Source organism: Mobula hypostoma, chromosome 18 (genome assembly GCF_963921235.1).
Source record: "Mobula hypostoma chromosome 18, sMobHyp1.1, whole genome shotgun sequence".
NCBI lineage: Eukaryota > Metazoa > Chordata > Chondrichthyes > Myliobatiformes > Myliobatidae > Mobula > Mobula hypostoma.
This window is the reverse complement of record NC_086114.1, coordinates 62,735,254-62,752,539: the sequence shown is the minus strand read 5'-3', so window position 1 is coordinate 62,752,539 and position 17,286 is coordinate 62,735,254. Positions and strand designations below refer to the sequence as shown.

At 51.5% G+C, this 17,286-nt stretch overlaps 1 protein-coding gene across 4 annotated transcripts in view; it reads left to right on the top strand.

The window, feature by feature from the left end:
* Positions 1-17,286, top strand: part of tp53bp1 (tumor protein p53 binding protein, 1) — a 107,291-nt gene that overhangs the window by 85,477 nt on the left and 4,528 nt on the right. For all 4 annotated transcript variants that reach the window (XM_063070995.1, XM_063070997.1, XM_063070994.1 and 1 more), the window contains exons 20-26: positions 1,277-1,438; positions 3,064-3,479; positions 4,865-5,056; positions 6,278-6,454; positions 6,979-7,191; positions 13,271-13,365; positions 16,417-16,616. In XM_063070995.1, coding sequence (XP_062927065.1) covers positions 1,277-1,438; positions 3,064-3,479; positions 4,865-5,056; positions 6,278-6,454; positions 6,979-7,191; positions 13,271-13,365; positions 16,417-16,616 — 1,455 coding nt within the window. The remainder of the gene's footprint in view (positions 1-1,276; positions 1,439-3,063; positions 3,480-4,864; positions 5,057-6,277; positions 6,455-6,978; positions 7,192-13,270; positions 13,366-16,416; positions 16,617-17,286) is intronic.

Genomic DNA, 17,286 nt, shown 5'->3' with positions numbered 1-17,286 from the left:
GTGGTGGGCTGCTTCCGTTAGTCACTCTGGCCCCCTCACTCTCACGTCCACAATCCACACCTCTGCTACGTGTCTCGTCAACATCTCGTCCTTGGTCAGCTTGGGTCAGACACAGTGACCATCACATCACACACTCCCGGGGTCAGACACAGAGTGAAGTTCCCTCCACACCGTCCCATCACACAGTCCCAGGGTCAGACACAGAGTGAAGTTCCCTCCACACCATCCCATCACACACTTCCAGAGTCAGACACAGAGTGAAGTTCCCTCCACACCATCACATCACACACTCCCAGGGTCAGACACAGAGTGAAGTTCCCTCCACACCATCACATCACACACTCCCAGGGTCAGACACAGAGTGAAGTTCCCTCCACACCATCACATCACACACTCCCAGGGTCAGACACTGAATGAAGCTCCCTCTGCACCATCCCATCACACACTCCCGGGATCAGACACAGAGTGAAGCTCCCTCCACACCATCCCATCACACACTCCCAGGGTCAGACACAGAGTGAAGTTCCCTCCACACCATCCCATCACACACTCCCAGGGTCAGACACAGAGTGAAGTTCCCTCCACACCATCCCATCACACACTCCCAGGGTCAGACACAGAGTGAAGTTCCCTCCACACTAGCCCATCACACACTCCCAGGGTCAGACACAGAGTGAAGTTCCCTCCACACCATCACATCACACACTCCCAGGGTCAGACACAGAGTGAAGTTCCCTCCACACCATCCCATCACACACTCCCAGGGTCAGACACAGAGTGAAGTTCCCTCCACACCATCCCATCACACACTCCCAGGGTCAGACACAGAGTGAAGTTCCCTCCACACCATCCCATCACATACTCCCAGGGTCAGACACTGAATGAAGCTCCCTCCACACCATCCCATTACACACTCCCAGGGTCAGACACAGAGTGAATCTCCATCCACACTGTCCCATTACACACTCCTGGGGTCAGACACAGAGTGAAGCTCCCTCTACACCGTCCCATCACACACTCCCATTATTCACTTGCAGAGCAGGCACTGCACGAGTTACGTACAGATTGGAGCTCCTGTGGTTCTCAGTTTCACCAGTACATGCCCTATTGCGCAGTGTAGTGTGATACCCCACCGGTGGTGGAAGGAATGACTTTGGCTAGTGTTCCACTGTTAGCAATGGTGTTTCCTGGTTAGATCGGCCTGTCTGCCCGTGACTTATATTCACCTTCTGGATTTCTGTTTTTGTTTGTGTTTTCCTTTGGAATTTACCGTCAGCCCGCGGAGGGTTGGAGCCCACAACTGGTCACCGAAACACCTGTTGTCCGGTGTGGCGGAGAGTGACGAAGCTTCTGTGAACACCAGACCCGCCCCACGGAGCCCAGCTCCCCGGGGCCGAGGAAAGAGGGGGCGGCCCCCCATCCGCTCCACAGTCAGCAGGTGAGTGGGCCTGCTGTGTGTCTCTGGGAGAAAAATCCTGGTTCATAGTTCTAGTGTGCTCCATTCGTTCCATCATCTCCCTGTCAGCTAAAGGGGAGCTATTCACGTGTTCCCCACTCGCAGAGTGGTAAAGGCCAGAAAGTGCACCAATTCCTCTTTGCCCATCGAGATGATCCCATTGCCCACATTAGGACCATATCCTTCTAAACCTTGCTTATTGAACAGCCCATCTAAATAACTCAAACGGTTTTCCTCCCAAACCCACTCCCCTGCCTTCCCACATTTGATTCTCAGATTTGCTTTAAATGTATCCAATGACTTGGCGTCCACAGCCGTCTTTGGCAATGAACTCCACAGTCACCACCCTCTGGCCAAAGAAATACCTCCTCTTTTCTAAAGAGACGTCCCTCTAGTCTGAGGCATTGCCCTCTGGTTCTAGCCTCTGCCCCGCTACAGGAAACACCCTCTCCATCCTCACTCTTCCTAGGCCTTTCAGTGTTTGGTCAGAGGCAATGAGATCCCCTCCTCATTCTTCTAAACTCCAGCAGGTACAGGCCCAGGGCCATGGAATTCTCCTCGTGTGTCAGTCCTCTCATTTCTGGGTCATACTTGCAAACCTCATCTGGAGCCTCTCCAATGCCAGCCCATCCTCTCTTAGATACGGAGCCCATAACTGCTCATGACAGTCCAAACGAGGTCTGCTCAGCTCCGTATGACCTAGGCTGAGCCCAATCCTGACGGTCTGACTGACCCGGGAGAGGTAGGAATCTTGGAGATGACACTTGGGACCCTGACCTGTTCCTTGGTTGCTCTGAGGGTGACTGGCTGATGAAAATGGTGTAAGCTTTGCGTGTGGTTCCTCCACAACTGAGGCAGGAAGCTGGGGCTCGATGCGTCCTCGGCAGTTCCCACTACTGGTCTCTTGAGCGGAGGTATCGGAGCCCAGCGTAGAAAAGGAGGAGGGATCTTGCTGTGGTCCTGCCTATTGTGTATCGACCAGTACTGAAGTGTTAGCTGCCTGTGGGAGCTTGCTGTGCACAGCTACCACCCACACTCCCACCTCACAGGGAGGTTCAGATGAAGCGATCCCCCCGGCATCCTATGCTCGGAAAATCCAGGAGAGATCCAAGACTCTTCCCCACTCTCACCCCGGCCCTGGGAGTTCCAGTTCCAGTGCTGATCTCCAGCCCGGGTGGTGAGAGCAAGCTTGTAGAGGGGGTGTTCGGACCCTGGGTGGGAGGGTCTGCCCCACTGGCCTGACACAGGGAGCTATCGCGGGCCTAGTCCCACAGAGGGTTGACACCAGTTCGCAACGTGTTCCGGCCCTGTGGTCTGACACGGGCCTCTGGTATGAGGTCAGAGGTAGTGATACTGGAAAGCAGTGTGACAGAGAAATGTTCCATTCACTGCTGTACTCTTGTGTCCATCCTTCCTTCCCCACCCCCACCCTCTTTCCACCCTGACCATTCCTACTCCTACCCCTCCCTCTCCATCACCCACCCCACCCCTCCCCCTCCCTCTCCATCACCTACCCCCTCACTCCTCCCCCTCCGTCACCCACCCCCTCCCTCTCCGTCATCTGCCCCTCGCCCACTCTGCACACTCCCCACCCCACTTCCCCCCAGGGAGATGATGCACGCTCTGCACCGTGCGCGAGGGGAAGACACCTCCAGCGCCACGTCCTCGGAGGAGCAGTACATCCCCATCGCCGCCCAGCCCCCTGACAAGGCAGCAGCCTCTTCCCTGCCCCGCTCAGGCTCGCCCGAGATCCCCCCCCTGCAGAGCCTGCCCCCCGCCGACCCCAAACTGACCCCCTCCCAGGGCAGCAGCTTCGTGGGTCTGCGCGTGGTGGCCAAGTGGTCATCCAACGGCTACTTCTACTCGGGGACCATCACCCGCGACTCGGGGGACGGCCGCTACAAGGTGCTCTTCGACGACGGCTACGAGTGTGAGGTGGCGGGCAAGGACATCCTGCTGTGCGACCCCATCCCCGTGGAGACTGAGGTGACTGCCCTATCCGACGACGAGTACTTCAGTGCCGGTACGTAGCTCTGTTCCAAAGCAGAGAGCGCCGATTCCAACCCCGCCACGCCGCTCGGCTTGGCTCAGGGAGAAACCCAGGCAGGAAACTGCAGGGAGCACTGATTCCAGCCCAGCCACGCCGCTCGGCTTGGCTCAGGGAGAAACCCAGGCAGGAAACTGCAGGGAGCACTGATTCCAGCCCAGCCATGCCGCTCGGCTTGGCTCAGGGAGAAACCCAGGCAGGAAACTGCCATTCAAGACCTTTAGCACAGAAACAGGCCCTTCAGCCCATCTGTCAGCAACCTGCACCCAGCCCAATACCCTCCCACACCTCTTCCATCCGCGTACCTATCCAAACTTTTCTTCAGTGTTGAAGTCAAAGCCACTTCCCCTGGCAGTTCGTCCCACAATCTCAGCACCCTCTGAGTGAATAGGTTCCCCCTCACATTCCCCTTCAGAATTTCACCTTTCACCCTTAACCCATGACCTCTAGTTGTAGTCTGAGTGGAAGAAGCCTGCTTGCATTTACCCCATCTATCCCCTCATAGTTAACATAGAACAGTACGGCACGGCACAGGAACGGGCCCAAAGGCCCACAATGTTGTGCTCAACCAATTAAATCGGCATCAAATTCCCAACTGAACTAATCCCTACTGCCTATACAATGTCAATATCCTTTCATTTCTTACACAATTATCTGCCTTTCTTGAACGTTGTACCTGCCTCCAATACCAGCCCTGGCGGCTCATTCCAGAAACCCACCGCCCCTGTGTTTAAGAAAAATCTTTGCCCCTCACGTCGCCTCATCTTCACTGCATGCCCTCTGATGTGAGACATTTCAACCTGGGAAGCTCATACCAGCTGTCTACACCAGTCAGTAACGTACCCAGATCTCCCCTCAGCCTCTGCGGCTACAGACAAAGCAACCCAGATTTCGTCAAAGACAGGAATGATAGGCTGCAGACGCTGGAAATTTTGGGGGGGTGGGGGTGGAAGCAGAAAGTGCTGGAAACACTCAGCAGGTCAGGCAGCCTCTGAGGAAGGGAAAACAGGGCCATGTTTGTGGTCAGTGCCCCTTCATAGGAACCAGGGGAAGGTGAAGATGGTGCAAGTGTGGAGGGAGGAGGGGAGGAGAGTGGACACAGCAAGCCCCTTCACCTGGGGTGTTACCCTTCCCTGGACACCCCATACAAGACCGATTTCTTCCCCCACCCAGTTCCAGCCGGTCTAGTTAAAGGCCAGTTTTACTTCTGCAGAGACTGCCCCGCTCTTGACCGGCTGTCACCTGCCCCGCTTTGACCGGCTGTCACCTGTCACCTTTCACCTTTGACTGGCTGTCACCTGCCCTGCTCTTGACCGGCTGTCACCTGTCACCTTTCACCTTTGACTGGCTGTCACCTGCAGGTATCGTGAGGGCCCACCGGAAGGAGCCTGACGAGTTCTTCTACTGCATCGAGAAGGAGGGCGTGCAGAAGTGGTACAAGCGAATGGCGGTCATCCTCTCGCTGGAACAGGGCAACCGTTTACGAGAGCAGTTCGGCCTCGACCCCTGTGAGCCCAGCACGCCACTGGCCATGGCAGCTGACATCAGCTTGGGTAAGTGTGGCTTCGTCCCCCCAGCACCACACCCTCCCCCGTACACTTTCTGTGGACCTTGACTTGGTGTGCAGAGTCTCACCAGAACCACCCAAAGAGAAACTTCCAACCAACAGTAATCATTACTGCATCCTTCTGTAACCTAATCCTTTGGATCTCGTGCTCTCGCTCTTTCTCGCTCTCTTGCTCTCACTCGCGCTCTGTCTCTCCAGTTCTCTCCCTCTCTTTCCTCATCTCCCCGTGTCTCCTCCCTTCCCTCTCTCCATCTCCCTCTCCCGCACCCTTTCTCCTCTCTCCCCGTCCTGTCCCCCTTCTGTCTGCCTCTCCCTCTCAACCCCACGCCTTGCTCTGCCTCTGCTCCCCCCCATCCCCGTCCTGTCCCCCTCCTGTCTGCCTCTCCCTCCCAACCCCACGCCTTGCTCTGCCTCTGCTTCCCCCCCCTCCATCGCTCTGGCCCCGCTCCCAATCAGAGAGTCAGACGGGCCAGGTGAGGGGACCGGGCGAGAAGGGGAGTCAGGTGGGGAGATATAGAAGTGCCAGTGCATGCACGCACACTCACAATCACACAAATGCTCACACTCACAAACACAATCACAATCGCAAACAGAGACCAACCTTCTGCTTCCTCAGGAGGCTACAGAGATTTGGCATGACCCCCGTCAATCCTTACCAATTAGTGTCGATGCACCAGAGGGAGATGGGGAGCACCCGATCTGAATGCATCAGGACTTGGTCAGGCAGCCACTCTGCCTGTAACGGCAAGAAACGGCAGAGACTTGTGAACAAGTTCAGCACATCAGGAGGACCAGCCTCCCCTCCACGCACACTGTCTACCTCAGTGAAGCAGCCAGCAGAATCAACTACCCCAGTTCTCTCCTCTTCCCTCTCCCACCAGGTAGAAGATACAAAAGTCTGAAAGCACGTACCACCAGGTTCAAGACAACTTCTGTGCTGCTGTTATGCTATGCTGCTAGTACGATAAGATGGACTGTTGACCTCACGATCTACCTCGTTATGACCTTATTGTTTACCTGCACTGCGCTCTCTCTGTAGCTGTGACACTTTATTCTGCATTATTACTGTTTTACCTTGTTCCATCTGTGTAACGATCTGATCTGTAGAAGTATGCAAGATGTGTTTTTCACTCTATCTCGGTTCTTGACAATAAGAAACCAGTTCCAATTCCACTTGTGGTGACGGGGATTGACCTTGCGCCCACAGATAACCTGGTGGAGGGGAAGCGAAAGCGGCGGAGTAACGTTGGGGCCAGCACCCCGACGAGGAAGCAGGCGGAGAGCCCGCGGGCCCCACCCCTCACGGGCAAGAGGAAGCTCCTCAGTTCAGATGAGGAACGGTCGCCGGCAAAACGCGGACGCAAGCCAGGCTCTGGGAAATCCGGTAACGTCCCCTGTCGTTTGGTAGTCCAGCTGGGCTTGTGGGAACAGTGACATTCGGCCAGTTCGCACTGTCGATTGGTGATCGATACACACGTAAAATGCTGGTGGGACTCCGCGGGTCAGGCGGTATCTTTGGAGCCAACGTTTCACGCTGAGCCGAAACAGAAGGTTGGGGGAGGGAAAAGAGTACATGTTGGCGGGTGGGGGGGAGAGGGTAAAGGGCTGAGGAAGAAGCAGGAATCCGAGAGGAAAGGACAGTGGACCATGGGGGAAGGGGAAGGAGGAGGGGCGCCAGAGGGAGGTGATGGGCAGATGAGGAGAGGGGAAGGGGTAAGAGGGTCACCCGGGCCAAAAACAGGCAAATGGAACCAGTTCACGTTGGCACCTTTAGGGGGCATGGACAGGTTGGGCTGCTAGGTGCTGTATGATTCGAGTGAGGTGAATGGATGCTTCCTGTGCTGTGTGGCTCTGACTGCGTGCCGTGGGCTGTGTGGACGTGTCAGAACTGTGGTGTCCCTCCTGCAGGGAGCGCGAAGCCAAGCGCGTTTGCAAGCCCCTCAGAGGGGGATGTGTCCAGCGGGTCCGGCCCATCCGTGGAAGCGCAGCACGGACCCCTGCCGAAAAGCCCCACCCTCTTCGTGGGGTATGCCTTCATCCTCACCGCAGCCACCGAGTCTGACCGACGGACAAATAAACCCCCTCAGCGTGACGGGACGCTCAGCAGTGAGGAGGAGGAAGGTGAGTGTAGCTCTTTCTTATCCTCCATCCAGATCCTGAGTGAGGGTTGGGAAGGGGAGTGTCTGTAGAGGGAGGAATGTGGGGAGCAGGGCAGAGGTGCACGGTTGTGGGGAGGGAGAGAGGGAAGACATATGGACTGCAGAGAATAGGGTGGTGGGGGGAGGAGAGAGGGTCTCCACAGGATTTTGTATACCTTTCATAACTTTGTATACCTCTATCAAATCTCCCCTTAATCTTCTATGTTTCAAGGAATGAAGTCTTAACCTACTCAATCTTTCCTTATAACTCAGTTCCTCCAGACCCAGCAACATCCTTGTAAATTTTCTCTGCACTGTTTCAACCTTGTGTACCTCTTTCCTGTAGGTAGGTGACCAAAACTCCAAATTAGGCCTCACTAATGTCTTCAACTTCAACATAACATCCCATCTCCTATGCTCACTACTTTGATTTATGAAGGCCAATGTGACAAAAGCTTTCGTTATGACCCTAGCTACCTGTGATGCTACTTTTAATGAATTATGGACCTGTATTCCCAGATTCCTTTGTTCGACCCCACTCTCCTCAGTACCCTTCTGTTCACTGCGCAGCACCTGGTTGGTCCTCCCGAAGTACTTGTGTACATTAAATTCCATCTGCCATTTTTCCGGCTGGTTCAGATCTCGCTATGAGCTCTGATGGTCTTCCTCGCTGGCCATTACAACCCCAATCTTGATGTCATCTGCAAATTTGCTGATCAATTGTCCAGATTGTTGATATAGATGTCAAACAACAGCTGACCCAGCACCAATCCCCGTACCACACCACTAGTCACAGGCCTCCAGTCAGAGAGGCAACCATCTACTACCACTCTCTGGCTTCTCCCACAAAGCCAATGTCCAATCCAATTGACTACCTCATCTTGACTGCAAGTGACTGAACCTTCCTGCGGGACCTTGTCGAGCGCCTTACTTATGTCCATGTATACAACATCCACTGCCTTGCCTTCATCATCTTTCCCGGTATCTTCCTCAAAAAAAGTTATAAGATGGGTTAGACACGATCTACCACGCAGAAAGCCATGCTGACTATCCCTAATCAGTCCCTATTTATCTAAATACTCATATATCCAGTCCTGCCTTTATATTCCAATATTTGAAGACCTTCCAATAACTTTTGCACTACTGATGCCAGGCTCATCACCTATAATTTTCTGGGTTCTTTTAAGCCTTTCTTAAACAGCAGAGCAATGTTCGCTATCCTCCAATCCTCTAGAACCTCACCTGCCAATAAGGATGATTAAAATATCTCTGCTAGGGCCCCTGTAATGCCTCCCACAGGGTCTGAGAGAGGGAACGTCTTGTCAGGCCCTGGAGATTTATCCACCCTAATTTGCGTCAGAACAGCAAACACCTCCTCCTCTGCAATCTGTACTGGGTCCATGACCTCACTACTGTATTGCTTCATTTCTATAGCCTGTCTTCATCTTCCAAGTAAATACAGATGCAAAAAATCCATTTAAGATCTTCCCATCTATTTCAGCTCCATGCATAGATTACCATTCTGATCTTTTGTCCCTTTTGCTCTTAATGTATCTGTAGAAGCCCTTAGAATTCTCCTTCACCTTGTCAAAGAAGGTAATCTCATGCCTTCTTTTACCCCCACTGAATTCCTTCTCAAGTGTTCTCTTGCATTTCTTATACTCCATAAGCACCTCATTTGTTCCTACTTGCCCATACCTGCTAGGCACCCCATTTTTTCTCTTTAACCAGGGCCTCAATATCACTTGAAAACCAACGTTCCCTACACTTGTTATCTTTACCTTTTATTCTGACAGGCACATACAAGTTTTGTGCTCTCAAAATTTCACTGTTGAAGGCCTCCCACTTACCAAGTACACCCTTGCCAGAAAACAGTCTGTCCCAATCCACACTTGCCTGATCCTTTCTGGTACCATCAAAGTTGGCCATTCTCCAATTTAGAATCTCAATCTGTGGCCCAGACCTATCATTTTCCATATTTACTGTGAAACTAATGGCATTTTGATCACTAAACATTAAGTGTTCCCCTGCACATCGCACCTATTTCTGGTGAACGTTGTGGGCTTGCTATATTGGTGCCGGAATGTGTGGTGACGCTTGTGACCTGCTCACTTAGGTTAGAGCATACGGGCAGTGACTACTTTATATGGTACACTTGGTCACACTCGTTGATGCAAATATCTAATCAGCAATCATGCAGCAGCTACTTAATGCATAAAAGCATGCAGGTTCAGTTGTTGTTCAGACCAAACATCAGAATGGGGAAGAAATGTGACTTTGCGGAATGATTGTTGGTTCCAGATGGGTGGCTTAAATATCTCAGAAACTGGTGATTTCCTGGGACTTTCACGTACAACAGTCTCTAGAGTTTGCAGAGAGTGGTGCGAGAAACAGAAAACATCCAGTGAGCAGCAATTTCTGTGCGTGAAATGGTTTGCTAATGAGAGAGTTCAGAGGAGACTGGCCAGACTGGTTCAAGGTGACAAGAGGGTGACAGTAACTCAAATAACCACGCGTTACAACGGTGGTGTGCAGAAGAGCATCTCTGAACACACAACACATCGAACCTCGAAGGGGATGGGTTCCAGCATCAGAAGACCACGCCAGGTTCCTGACAAAGTGGTCACTGAGTGTGGAGTCGGAATCAGAATCAGATTTAATATCAGCAACATACAGTGTGTCGTGAAATTTGTTGTTTTGCGGCATCAATAGGTCGCAATACATAGTAATGAAAACTATACGTTGCAGTAAGTATATACAGTGCCCATAAAATGTACTTCCCCCCTCCCCCCCACGGAAGTTCTCATGTTTTACTACACTGAATCACAGTGGACTTAACTTGGCTTTTTTGACACTGATCAACAGAAAAAGACTCTTGTGTCAAAGTGAAAACAGATCTCTATAAAGTGATCTAAATTAATTACAAATATAAAACACAAAATAATTGATTGCATAAGTGTTCACCCCCTTTAATATGACACACCAAATCATCACTGGTGTGGCCAATTTGTTTTAGAAGTCATAGTTAAATGGAGATCTGTTTTTGGAGACCTGTGGGCAGTCAAGGTGTTTCAATTGATTCCAGATCTGTATCTGGAAGGTCCAACTGCTGGTGAGTCAGTATCCTGGCAAAACTTACACCATGAAGACAAAACAACACTCCAAGCAACTCTGTGAAAAGATTATTGAAAAGCTTAAGTCAGGAGATGGATACAAGAAAATTTCCAAATCACTGAATATCCCTTGGAGTACAGTTAGGTCAGTCATCAAGAAATGGAAAGAATATGACACAGCTGTAAATCTGCCTAGAGCAGGCTGTCCTCAAAGACTGAGTGACCGTGCAAGAAGGGTTGAATAAGGGAGGCCACCAAGAGACCTATGACAACTCTGGAGGAGTTGCAAACTTCAGTGGCTGAGATGGGAGAGGCTGTTCATACAACAACTGTTGCCTGGGTGTTTCACCAGTCGCAGCTTTATGGGAGAGTGACAAAGAGAAAGCCACTGTTGAAAAAAACTTACATGAAATCTCAGCTAGAGTTTGCCAGAAGGCGTGTGGGAGGCTCTGGTCAGCTGGAAGAAGGATCTATGGTCTGATGAAACCAAAACTAAGCTTTTTGGCCATCAGACTAAACGATGTTTGGCATAAGCCAAACACCGTACATCATCAAAAACACACCATCCCTACCATGAAGCATGGTGGTGGCTGCATCATGCTGTGGGGATGTTTCACTGCAGCAGGCCCTGGAAGGCTTGTGAGGTAGAAGTTAAAATGAATGCAGCGAACTACAGGGAAATCCTGGAGAGAAACCCGATGCAGTCTGCAAAAGAACTGCAACTTGGAAGATTTGTTTTCCCGCAGGACAATGACCCCAAGCATAAAGCCAAAGCTACACAGGAATGGCTTAAAAACAACAGAGCTGATGTCCTGGAGTGGCCAAGTCAGAGTCCAAACCTCAATCCAATTGAGAATTTGTGGCTGGCCTTGAAAAGGACTGTTCACTCATGATCCCCATGCAATCTGACAGAGTTTGAGCAGTTTTGTAAAGAAGAATGAGGAAAAATCGCAGTGTTCAGATGTGCAAAGCTGATAGAGACCTATCCGCACAGACTCAAGGCTGTAATTGCTGCCAAAAGTGCATCTGCTAAATACTGACTAACGGGGTGAATACTTATGCAATCAATTATTTTGTGTTATATATTTGTAACTAATTTAGATCCCTTTGTTGAGATCTGTTTTCACTTTGACATCAAAGAGTGTTTTTCTGTTGATCAGTGTCAAAAAAGTCAAATTAAATCTAATGTGATTCAATGTTGCAAAACAATAAAAGATAAGAACTTCCGGGGGGGGGGGTGAATACTTTTATAGGCAGTGTGTATAAAAATAAATAACTCTTGTAAAAAGAGAGGGGGAAATTTCTGATTAAGTGTTCAGGGGTTCATTGTCCATTCAGAAATCTGTTGGCTGGGGGGGTGGGGAGAAGTTCTCAACTGTTCCTGAGTAGTTGAGTGTGTGTCTTCAGGCTCCTGTACCTCTTCCCATGGCCCATGGTGGAGCTGGCTGAGTTTACAACAATGGTCCCTTCATACCAGTTGGTGATGCAACCAGTTAGGATGCTCTCCACGGTACATCTGTAGAAATTTGTAGAATTGTCCTCAAACTCCTCATGAAATACAGCCGCCGCTGTGTTTTCTCTGTAATTGCATTGATATGTTGTTGGGCTCAGGATAAATCCTCAGAGATATTGACTCTGAAACTTGAAAATGTTTACCCTTTGCAGTTCTGATCCCACAGCGAGGACTGGCGTGTGCTCCCTCGACTTACCCTCCCTGAAATCTACAATGAATTCCTTGGTATTAATGAGTTTGCAAGGTTGTTGCTGTGACACCACTCAACCAGCAGATCTGTCTTGCTCCTGTACGCCTCGTTGTCACCATCTGAAATCCTGCCAACAGCGGTTATATCGCCAGCAAATTTGTAGATGGTGTTTGAGCTGTGCCCAGCCACACAGACATGGTGTAGAGAGAGCAGAGCAGTGGTCTCATCAGCACACCAGCTTGAGGTGCACCGGTGTTGACTGTCAGCAAGGAGGAGATGTTATTTCTGATCCGCACTAACTGTTGAGGAAGTTGTGGAGGGAGGCACAGGGGCCCAGGTTTTGAAGCTTGTTGGTTAGTACTGAGGGTATGATTGTGTAGAGTGCTGAGCTATAGTCAGTAATCAGCAGCCTGACGTATGTACTGCTGTCGTCTGATGATCCAAAGCTGAGTGGAGAAACAGCGAGGCTGCACCCACTGTTCTCAAAGCACTTTCATCACAGTAGATGGGAGTGCCACTGGGTGGTAGTCACTGAGACAGCTCCCCGCTCCGCTTTTCTCGGGCAGTCGTATGATTGTTGCCTTTGTGCAGCAGGTGGGAACCTCGGCCTGCAGGAGTGAAAGACTGAAGATGTCCTTGAACACTCGTGCCAGCTGGTTGGCACAGGTTTTCAGAGCCCTAGCAGGTACACCATCAGAGCCTGATGCCTCGCGTGGCTTCACCCTGTTAAGATGTTCGGGCGTTGGCCTCTGAGGTAGAGATCACAGGGTCACCGGGTGCTGCAGGGATCCTGCCTGAGGTGGAACGTACACCGCTCCCAGGATGAGGGTGGAAATCTCCCTCAGCAGATCCTTGATTCCAGGTCCTTAGTGCAGGCAAATACAGTACAGCTCTGCCAGACGTCGGGGCTGGAATGTGCGTCGAGTCTTGCGGTCTGCCCCCCTGCCTCGTCACGGTCTTGGTTGTAAACACAACACATTTCACGGTGTTCCGATGTACAGGTCGCAGATAAATCGGAATCTAAACCGAACAAGGTAGCTTCACTGGGAAGGGGATGTGAAGGAGGGACTGGTTCTGAAATTGAGGGAGGATTGGCTGAGAGAGGAGATGAGCGCTGACTGTGTTTGTAGAAAGAGGAGACATGGGGAGACAAGGTAGCCGGGGGGAGCAGGAAGTGAATAGTAAATTACGTCACTGTTTTTCTCCCTCTACGGTGGGTGATGGTCTGGGATCTGTTTGACCCTAGAGTACGTGGAGACCGCAGCCTACAATAAGCAGTACACAGAGTCCCAGCTTCGAGCTGGCGGGGGATACATCCTTCAGGATTTCAATGAAGCCCAGGTAAGAGGGGCTGACGATGGCGTGGTGCTCGTGTCCGTCCTGAGCCAGGCATGGGAGCAGGGGGTGAGGGGAGCTGAGTGAACAGGACAGCCTGCAGAAACCCTGCCCCAGCACTCTGCAGCTGAGGTGAACAAAGAACAGGGAAACGCAAGGCCCTTCAGCCCACAGTGCTGTGCTAGGCTATTTAAACTGCACAGTGTTCACATCCCTCCATCCTCTGCCTGTCTAAAATCTCCTTCAGCACCTCTATCATACCTGCCTCCACCACCAGTCCCAACCGCGCATTCCAGCCACCCACCAGCCTCTGTGTATAAATCTTTCCCCACACATCTGGTGATCCAGCTTCTACCCACCTCCCAAAACTGAGGGGGCTGGTGGGTTAATTGGCCGCTGTAACTTGCCCTCAGTGTGTAGGTGAGGGGTAGATTCTGAGAGTGGTTAATGGGCATGTGGGGATTTGTCAGGGGTATAGGTTGGGTTCATCCAAACATCTCATGCAAAATGACGATGGTGGCAGGTGATGGGTGAATCTGGGAGAGGGGGAGGGATGAATAAAGAGCGGGAAGTTGGTGAAAGAGATGAAGGGCTGGGGAAGGGGGTATTTGATAGGAAGAGGGCAGATGACCTTGGAAGAAAGGGAAATGAGAGGAGTATCGGAGGGAGGTGATGGGCAGGCAAGGAGATGAGGTGAGAGAGGGAAATGGGAATGGGGGATGGTGAAGGAGGGAGGAAGGACCATTACTGGAAGTTTGAGAAATAGATGTTCATGCCATCAGGTTGGCGACTACCCAGATGGAATATAGGGTATTGCTCCTCCAACCTGAGTGTGGCCTCATCTTGGCAGTAGAGGAGACCACGGAACCGTTGGACCTGGTCCCCGGCCTCAATAATTTCTCTTTTGACTCCTCCCACATCCTTCAAACCAAAGGTGTAGTTATGCGCACCTGTGTGGGTCCGAGCTATGCCTGCCTTTTTGTCAGTGGAGTTTTCCATGTTTCAAGCCTACACCGGTATCGCTGCCCAACTCTTCCTACACTACATCGATGACTGCATTGATGCTGTTTCCTGCATCATGTTGAATTCGTCGACTTCATCAACTTTGCCTTCAGCTTCCAACCTGCCCTCAAATTTACCTGATCCATTTCCGACACCTCTCTCCCCTTTCTCGATCTCTGGAGACAGTCTATCTACTGATATCTTCTATAAAACTCACTGACTCTCATAACTACCTGAACTATACCTCTTCCCACCCTGTTACTTGTAAAAACGCCATTCTCTTCTCTCAATTCCTCCGTCTCCACCACATCTGCTCTCGGGACGAGGCTTTTCATTCCAGAACATCTGAGATGCCCTCACCCCCAACTCTTCCATTTCGTGCACATCTGTCCTCACCCCATCCTCCTGCTGCCACACCAGGGATAGGGTTCCTCTTGTCCTCATCTACCACCCCGCTAGCCTCTGTGCCCAGCACATAATTCTCCGTAACTTCTGCTATCTCCAACAGGGTCGGTCCCCATGTGACTCCCTCGTCCACTCGTCCCTCCCCATCAATCACCTCCCTCTGGTGCTCCACCCCTTTCCCTTTCTTCCATGGTATTCTGTCCTCTCCTATTAGATCCCCCCTTCTGCGGCCCTTATTTCTTTCACCAATCAACTTCCCAATTCTTTACTTCACCCCTCCCCCCTCCTGGTTTCACCTTTCACCTACCACTTTGTGCTGCTTCTTCCCCTCCCTTCACCACCTTACTCTAACTTCTCCCCTTCCTTTCCAGGCCTGATGAAGTGTCTCGGCCTGAAACGTCAACTCTTTTCCATAGATGCTGCCTGACCTGCTGAGTTCCTCCAGCATTTTGTGCATGTTGCAATGGATTTCCAGCATCTGCAGATTTTTTCATGTTCGTTAATGTTAGCATGTTTTTTTTTCCACTGAGGTTGGTTGAGACTGGAATTAGGGGTCATGGGTTAATAATATATAATATATAGGCATCCGTTAGTCTCATGAGACCATGGATTTGCGCCTTAGAAGGTTTCCAGGGCGCGGGCCTGGGCAAAGTTGTATGGAAGACCAGCAGTTGCCCATGCTGCAAGTCTCCCCTCTCCACACCACCGATGTTGTCCAAGGGAAGGGCATTAGGACCCATACAGCTTGGCACTGGTGTGGTCGCAGAGCAATGGGTGGTTAAGTTCCTTGCTCAAGGACACAACACGCTGCCTCAGCCAAGGCTCGAACTAGCAACCTTCAGATCATTAGACCGACGCCTTAACCACTTGGCCATGCACCAACACTGGGTTAATAGTAAAAGTTTAAATATTTAAGGGGAAATGTGGGACTTCTTCACTCAGAAGGTGGTGAGAGTGTGGAACAAGCAGTATGCAGAAGTGGTGGATTCAAGTTTGATTTCAACATTTAGGAGAAATGGACGGGAGGGGTGTGGGGGCTATGGTCCAGGTGAGGGTTGAAGGGACTAGGTAGAATAATAGTTTGGCACAAACTGGATGGGCTAAAGAGCATTACAGCACAGAGAAAGGCTCTATGAATTTAGTAATGTGTGGGACAGTGTTTGTGGGTAGTTGGTTAGTAAAGACTGGATGGACCGAGTAGTCAGCTTCTGTGCTGTGTGATGCCCTGTAACAAATAGTCTAGGAGAAGAATTAGGCCATTTGGCCCATCGAGTCTGCTCCACCATTTCATTAAGGTTGATTTATTATCTATTTCAACCCCATTCTGCCTTCTCCCTGTAACCACCAACACTCTGATGAATCAAGAACCCATCAATCTCTGTATTAACTATATTCGAAGCCCCCACAGCTGCCTGTGGCAATGTCCACAGATTCGCCACCCTCTGAAATTCCTCCTCATCTCTTTTCGAAATGGACGTCCACCTATTCTGAAGTTGTGCCCTCTGGTCTGAGATTCTCTGGCTATAGGAAACATCCTCTCCACATCTGCTCTATCAATGCTTCAGGCCAAGACTGTTGGTGGAGACTATTTTATTTCAGTGGCGGGGGTGCTGTTTTGATTTTGGTGCCCTGTTGCCTGGTGTGTTTCAGTGCAAGGCGGCCTACCAGTGTGTGCTGATCGCAGACCAGCACTGTCGGACGAAGAAATACTTCCTGTGCATTGCCAGCGGAGTTCCCTGCGTCTCCAACCTGTGGGTGCGTGACAGCTGCCTCTCGAACCAGCTACAGCCATACAAGAACTACATGCTTCCTGCTGGCTACAGTGTCGAGGCAGACCGCATCTTAGAGTGGTGAGAGGGCGCAATTACTCTCCTGTTCAACCGAAATCGTACTCACTGTCCAACGCAGCCCAACTATCACGCTGCTCATTGGCACGGCTGGCTTACACTCCCTTGGGTGTTGGAAACCACCAGCATCTCAAAACCAATCAATTTAAACCTTTGTCAGACCTTGACCCCCTCCCCACCCCTCCCGATGTATTTATTCCTCTGTCTCCCTCCTTCTCTCCCCCCCGTAAATGGTTTAGTACCCTCCTCTGCACCCCGACCCCCCCAACTCCCGACCCGTCCCTTTGCTCTCCGACCCCCCTCCAACTCACTGACCTGTCCCTCTGCTCCATGACCCCCCCAACTCACCAACCCGTCCCTCTGCTCCCCGACCCCCCCAACTCACTGACCTGTCCCTCTGCTCCCTGACCCCCCCCAACTCACCGACCTGTCCCTCTGCTCCCTGACCCCCCCAACTCACCGACCTGTCCCTCTGCTCCCTGACCCCCTCAACTCACCGACCCGTCCCTCTGCTCCCTGACCCCCCCCAACTCACCGACCCGTCCCTCTGCTCCCCGACCCCCCCCAACTCACCGACCCGTCCCTCTGCTCCCCGACTCCCCCCAACTCACTGACCCGTCCCTCTGCTCCATGACCCCCCCAACTCACTGACCCGTCCCTCTGCACCCCGACT